Source organism: Macrobrachium nipponense, chromosome 44 (genome assembly GCF_015104395.2).
Source record: "Macrobrachium nipponense isolate FS-2020 chromosome 44, ASM1510439v2, whole genome shotgun sequence".
NCBI lineage: Eukaryota > Metazoa > Arthropoda > Malacostraca > Decapoda > Palaemonidae > Macrobrachium > Macrobrachium nipponense.
Window position 1 is genome coordinate 34708957 of NC_087221.1, and position 8010 is coordinate 34716966.

The 8010-nt window shown below is 35.9% G+C and overlaps 1 protein-coding gene across 2 annotated transcripts in view; it reads right to left on the reverse strand.

Annotated features, from left to right (window-relative positions):
• LOC135204168 (ras-related protein Rap1-like) overlaps nucleotides 1–7381 on the reverse strand; it is a 57030-nt gene extending 49649 nt beyond the window's left edge. For both annotated transcript variants that reach the window (XM_064234213.1, XM_064234212.1), the window contains exon 1: nucleotides 6741–7381. In XM_064234213.1, the coding sequence (XP_064090283.1) occupies nucleotides 6741–6882 (142 nt within the window). In that variant the 5' untranslated portion in view covers nucleotides 6883–7381. The remainder of the gene's footprint in view (nucleotides 1–6740) is intronic.
• Between the last annotated feature and the right edge of the window lie 629 nt (nucleotides 7382–8010).

Sequence of the window (8010 nt, forward strand, 5' to 3'; positions counted from 1 at the left end):
CAGACATTCTTCTCATGTGGGTCGAGTATTAAAAAAACAAAAAATTTATCCTAAGTCGTATCTCTACAGCAAGTAACGTAACTCTTAGCTGGCTGAGAGCAATCTCCTGCCAAGTGACGACGTCATCATTGCCGTATCAGCATTTGTTCCTTTTAACCTCAATAATCTGCTTACACAGGCTCATCTGTGTGTCGTCTCTGCTTGCAAAGCAGATTGACTGGAGAAAGGAAGGCTTAGTTCATGAACTTCACATGTGGTTCATAGGTCACATGACAGGCCACATAACATATTCTTATCCGTGTGTGTAATGCAATTAGTTAAGGACTTGTAATCATTTTAAAATTAATGAACAATATAAGCAAATAGAATTTCTATAACAACAAAATGAATTAATTTTTTTTTTCTGAACCTCATAGACATTTAGAAGTATCAAGATATGTATATATGAAATATTTACTTGCAACATTAGCCTATTACAATTCAAGTAAAACATTCATGGGAAAATGTCACATTTTCTTGAAAAACCCAAAAGTTTATATAGAAATTAGTTACATAGTGGGTTTTTCGTTGTCATCTCCTACCTATTAATAATGTTTTAATAGTTAACCTCAGAGGATGCGCACGAGAAAATTGAATATGAAACTTTGGTTAGGGCACATAGAATCATGATTAATATTCTCTTTGACTCTTATGTTGCCTGGCAATCTTACAAATAGCTCCGTTTTCCACTTTTTGTCTAGTAATTTACTACCAGTAATAACGAATTTTCTTTGGGATTTGTATTGATATCTATTTATTTGTTATAATTATGGATATTTTTACAGTCATCATAGACCTGGATAGGTTCACTCATTGTTAATGCCATGGATGAAAAAGTTTGTACAGCGGACTCTTTTGAATTCCAAAATATCAGCGAATTCATGTGGGTTAAGTCTGGTCTAAATGGCTCTCTCCCCTCCCCTGTATTTGGATGTTGTCTGAATTTACTTTGCCCTTGTGACAAGTATAATTTCACTTGCAGGCTGATTAATGGAACCTGGTTACAGTATCCTGCAGTACTAGAGTTTCACATCGCAACTTCAAAAAATCGTTCGTCGCAGCGGACGACTACAGTCAAGTAACAAACCGCCTACAATGTGAAAGGAATTTCATGGACTTCTTCGAACCGACACCGTATCTCGTCGTTAATCTCGTTTTAATGCGGAATGCTCCGGCGGCTGTCGGAATCGACTCACAAAAAGGGACATACTTCCGACAGTTACGACCCGAACGGGATATTCAACTCTACTTTGCTGGGCGAAGGACTCGTGCTGGGATGATCTATTCATCGCGAACGTAATCGTGTAGCTTAGGATGCAGAGAATAAGTATGAGCGCAAAATGGAACGTTGGACCCGCCCAGGCAAATTTTCCCCTTGTTTTAACCATTGAAAAAGGCCGTTTCATTGGCTATAGGTGGTTGTCTGGAACTGTAATGGACGAAAAAGTTGTTCGAACGCTAGTTAAAAGTGAAGTAGTATAACCTCGCGGTCATGTATCCTATATATTAAAATCATGTACCTATATATAATTGATCATAAATAACAAGAGTCGAAATATATCTTTGCGTGTACGCAATAGGAATCTCTTATATAAATGATCATAAATAACAGAATCTAAAATATATCTTTGCGTCGTACGCAAATAGGAATCTATTTAAAGTGCACATATATTAATCATAATTATATGAATCCAATATACATATGTATAAACAAATCAGGTAGCCTATAATCAATCTGTTACCTTTTTTCTTACCAATATCTGCAGTTATTTATGAGTTAGTATATGAATTAATGAATCAGATATATAACAGTTAGCATAAACATTAATAATGTTATCAATTCATATATGAAAATTTTTATCAGTTAAATATGTTTTTATCATGTTAATCTTCATTCTATGCAATTATCAGAAGTACATTAGTAATTTCTGTAGCATATGTATCTTAATGAGATGAAGTGAAAAACTGTATCATTATATATCCGTGATCACTATTATTACCAATATCATTGTTTTATATTTTTATTACTTGAATCAATTCATGTACACAATGAATTTTTATTTACTTATATATATATATTCACATAGTGTCTGTATCACACTCCTATAAGTCAAATGCAAGTCAAGTTTGAGTAATATTCAGTAGTTGGTTTTGGTAGCTGACCGAGCTAATGTAAGTGGGTTTACATAATAAAAAATATGGAATGTTGAGTCCATATATATAAAAGATTGCTTGCAGGAATGTGATCAGGACTAGAGACGCAGATAAAGATGACGATACAATCAAAAAAGTATGTAGGCTAAGATAACATGCCGTCAACCTGTAGTCATTCAATGTTTATAAACATTAGTCCAAGCTCCTCTGCTTGAGACAACTACCCCGACCTATAATTCAAGCGGCCTACGTGGGTCTGTAGCGTGTCTCATTTGATTGTGTGTTTCGTATGAAACTATGTCATTTGTATGTATGTCATATGTTCGAACTACTGTCTGTTCCCTCATAACTTGTAACAGAGATGGTAGACGAGCAGAAAGAGAGTTAGCTATCGTCATTAGAAGACCTGTACCTCTTTACCTAAGCTTTATCATGTAGAGGAATAGGATTAGCCATCATCATTGGCAGAAGCGATCAAGCTATCGTTATTAGAAGACTTGTACAATCATACCTGATCTCACCATGTCTTAAAACTTCAGAAGAATATATAATTTTTATACTTAGTGTTTTCTACAAAGAACCTCACCGAACCATGAGTTTAACACATCGTCGTAAAGATAATACCGACTTCGTAAGTGATCTACAAACCCCCAGACACTCCATTGAAGATGGAAGTGCAATACCAACCGACTTAGCGTATAGATTATCGCAAGTCTAACATTACCTCATCCTAGGGCGAGCCTTATCATACAAGGCACAAGCCCTAATATATATATATATATATATATATATATATATATATATATATATATATATATATATATAACGCCATATCACGTTACCGTGATTCATATACATACATCGAGCTGCAAATGTCCTTTAATATCTAATTCGCTCTACCTCGGAACTAATATATTTTCATTATATGTTAACCGAAGGGGAATATTTTAGTCGATAAGACGTGGAGCGAATTAGATATTTAAAGGACATTTGTAGCTCGATGTATGTATATATATTTCCTGTTTTTTTCTGAGAAATGAATAAAAGAATGATTGTCTCTATTCCACTTTCACGACCTCATTGTCATATTCAAAAGAGTCCTGTGTCGTTTATTCGTAGTACCAAAGAACTCGGCTTAACTCGGCTTCAATCAAAAGCTTTGTTTACTGTTATGTGAATCAGGCGTCTAAACTGAATGGGGTTGAATCTTTTAAGTTTGGTCGTGTACAAATATTTTTAGGTAGCATTTTTTTTTCTTTTTTAATTCGTCTCATTCTCAGTAATGTTCAAATACCGTTAGTTTTTTTTAAATCGTCTTATTCTTAGTGGTCACATAATTTTTAATTATTATTATTTTTTTTAATTCGTCTCATTCTCAAATATGTTCAAATACTGTTAGCTTTTTTAAATTTGTCTTATTCTTAGTGCTCACGTGAATTTTTAATTATTACCATTGTTTTTTTTATTCGTCTTATTCTCAAAGATGTTCAAATACCATTACTTATTTTTTTCAAATTCTTCTTATTCTTAGTGAAGTTCCCATGAATTTATAATAATTACCATTGTTTTTTGTTTTATTCGTCTCATTGTCAAAGTCGTTCAAATACCATTATTTTTTTTGTCTAATTCGTCTTATACTTAATGAAATTACATGCAATTATAATGATTTTTTCAAGTACCTCTGTTTATATATCTGACAACATATAGAGATATCTTAAATGCTGTATCAAAGATATACGTTATTTCTTGCCGTACATATGATGCTTTTTAGGTTCAGTGACATTTACCATCTTTCAGGCAACACGTCTTTTTTTTTTGGTGTTATTCCTTTTGAGAAACATTACTTCTACGTCATAAAGAGGAAGAACGTAGCACACTGGGAAAAACAAACATGACTTCTCTTAGCAAAAACATTACGTACTCATCATAATAAGCTTTCGTTCAACATTAATCTTTTAGCTCTTAACTCACCCATTGAACTATTAGAACACTATGTCCGAAAGTATTCATTGCGTCCGTAAAAAAAAAAAAAAACTCATTCTCTTTATCTGTGATTGTCACAGTACCAAGAAACCAAGACAGCAATATGTTTATTCATATTTCCTACTTAACGTCCTCAGAATCACTAGTCTATACCCATCCTCTACAGCCTCGTATTTGAAAATTTAATATTAATTATGTATTTGTTTCTCTCGGCATCTCGAGCTTGCAGTTGTCGTAAGTTTCATTGTTTGTGGTATATAATAAATAAATAATTAAATTAATGAATACATGATTAGATGGGGAATTTTTCTGGCTCTGCCGGAATCATTAGACCATTTCCTGCCATCAGTGCAAAAGTTCCCTAGACATTGTTTTTGTCTTTACTGAATTTATAGATACTTCGACGTGTCTAAAATTGCAACACATAAGGTGAGTAGGTAAAAATCAGTAATTGTACGGAAATATTAAGTGAAAATGTTGATTCGAATAAAGACTATACATGAGAAGCGAGAATCTGAGGCCATATTTGTATTTATTTTGGATGTTAAATTTTTTTTATATAAATATTTAATACACATGTCAATTACTTGTCAAGCCTCTTGTATTACGCTGCATCTGTTTATGGATTTTCTGTATGGCTCGTTATCATATTTCATGTATTTTGTACCTATGCTTATTCGTTAATTTAATTTTTTATTACATTTTCTGTAAATTTACGTAATCGTCAAGAATATTAATTTATTCAATACGTCATCAATCAAATGACTCCAGAATTCCTTCTCTTCCTAATGTATCTTTCCTTGAAGAATAGACACGAATAATTATTTAATGTATCCTTCAGAGTTTTATAATGATTCCATTTTCGTAACATGCTTCCTTATTTAGCCGTGTCAGTCACATTCCGATGCATGTGTCCTCTTGTGTGTGTGTGTGCGTTCAGTGTGTGTTTGCGTATCTTACAGTACAACCTTGAAGACATTAACAATTCAGTCTGAGTTGTCGAGACCCGAATTCTCCTCCTGGTCACACAGACACAATGGGCCTTACCGTGTTCGTCTTGCAGATTTGAAACAACACGGCGCAGAAACCGTGTACTGTCAAATGCACAGAGGAATGAACATGAAATTCAAAGCGGAATCGAGTTTTCTGTACAGTGCTGTATAAAACTTTCAGCCAACGGGTCGGTGGTGACCTGTGTGGTTAGCACCTTATAGCGGTACCAGACGCATAGCCACGGCTAAAGTTAACCTTAAATAACATAAAAACTACTAAGGTTAGAAGGATGCAATTTGGAACGTTTGATAATTAGAGGATGAGTGATCAACATGCCGATTTGCAGCCCTCTAGCCTCAGTATTTTTTAAGATCTGAGGGCGGAAAGAAACAGTGTGGACGGACAGACAAATAGAAATCGCAATAGTTTTCTTTTACAGAAACCTAAAAGTCGGTATGCAAAAGACATAGTATATCATTAAGAGCACAGAATGGAACATCAATCATGCACCATTATTCGACAAATAAATATACGTGCATTGAAGAATTGCGGACATACAAATAAGAGTTTTGAGACACAATGCAATTATTTCAAGGAATGCCCTGTCATCTAACTTCCTGTTCTAGCTAATTGTTTCCAGAATGAATATTTGGTTAAAGTAGGTTTCAGCCCCTAGGATTACTGCTGCTAGTAATGCTTATAGCGACAGGTATCCACAATTTTTCGTAGAAAGCTACCAGCCACATTCATGTGATACAGACCTTTGTTACTGGTGAATTCTCTATCGCGCACGCTCACCTTATACCTAATTAGACACACACACACAACACACCACACACACACACACACATATATATATATCATATATTATATATATATATATATATATATACATACACACACACTCACACACACACACACACACACACACACACACACACACACACATATCTATATATATATATATATATATATATATATATATATACAAAAGCTGATAAAACCAAATGTTATAACAATGAGAAAGTTTTTTTCTTTTTTTTAAGCTGATAGGTAAGATGGGTTCTAGTAAAACGTATCTGATTTATGAACTCTGTATTGTGGGTTACTGGAACCTCACTACAACCCCAACTGGAAAGGAAATAGTTTTCCCATACTTTTCCAGTTCCAATTCCGTACACAGTTACCTCCGTGACAATAAGAATACTATTACGAGTGTACTATCATTTTATCACTATTGCTGTAGGCTTCGACCGCCGCAATAGTATTTGCTTGAAAAGACCTTTGAGTGAGAGGAAAAGATCTGTCACTCTTTTGTGTATCTTTCTCGTGTCCATATTATCACTCCTCCTACTGCTACGCTTAATGTGACTACTTCTACTACTACCAAAAATTCAATTTATTTTTACAGAGCTAAACCCTTTTCTCTCATTGTCAATACTACTACTTCTGCCGACGTTATTTTCTGTAATGAACAATTACTACTCATACTATTACTACAATATTTGCCTCCTATCACTAGTACTACTACGACTACTATCGCATTCTAGCAAACCGAAAATCATACTTACTCGGTAACTGTAAAGTGTGACTGTAGCAGTCTTCGACTGTGGGCTTGTAAGTTGGGGAGAAAAATCCTTGTAGGAACTGTAGGACCAGGGATGTCTTCCCGACGCCCCCTGCACCAAGGACGACCAATTTATTCTCCTTCATTGTGGATTTAGTCCTTGATTTCTTCTCGGAGAACAAACAGCGGCGATCTTCGAATGTCTTTAGAGGCGTAAGTTCGGCACTAGTGACGTCATCGTTGTCTGAATGAAGTTTCTTGTTTGAGGGATGAAGTTTGAAAAGACACCAAGGCGGTTAGTCTTGGCTTAGGCGATGGTTTGCATTCAGTCGTCCAGGAAAATTTGACTTCTTGCGCTTCTTAAGTGAGACTATGAGACTAACGTTCCTGCCGATGTTTCTAACCAAAACCAACTTATGGAACTTCTGTCTTTCGGTATTACAGTTCACCAAGTTTTTATGACGAATGTATACACTTAGTTCGTTTAAGAATATTCACACTTCATAAAGCAAATTCAGTTATCATTCCTCCCACAGCGTGTAAGATTCAAGAAGAGAGACAGCAGCGGAGACCAGTGACGGGTCAGCCTAGCTCGTCTTTGGCGTGTGTCGACGGGAACTCGGTCGAGAACGGTGTGGTGGAAACACTCGCTGAGTCGGCATCCTTATATGCACTCGCATCAGCCAACAAGCAGAAAGAGGGGTCGCCCAGTGGAGAAGGAGGCGAGAGAGAGAGAGAGAGAGAACTGGCAACAGAAGCGGTGGCGGCGGTAGAGGGCAGTCGTAGGCGGCAGAAGGAGGAATGAGGAAACAATTGCTAGCTAGGAAAAAGGTTGACAAGCGTCCGAGCTTTTGCAGATTCGAAAAGGAATTCTCAAAGAGACGTCAACATGGAAATGGGAACCAGCGGCTCAATAGAAGACGCGTTTTGGCAGTTTTGGCAGGACTATAACGAAAGAACGCAAATGGAAGGCATGGCAAGGAAGTGATGCGGTGTGCGTGGGTGTATGGGTAGCGAGTATCGATGTCATAAGGATAGGATAGAGGGAATTTCTCTCTCTCTCTCTCTCTCTCTCTCTCTCTCTCTAGGCTTCAACATATAAAGGAAATTAAGGCAGGTAATGATGAACAAACGCTCTTTGTAAGTCTATCTGTTTTCTTGTTACATAATCTCGAAATTATAGATGAAATAAACTCTAACCTGAGGAACGTAGGAGGAGTAACAAACACAATCTGCATTTGCATTTGTAGTTGTTCTCTGTTCGAGTATTATAT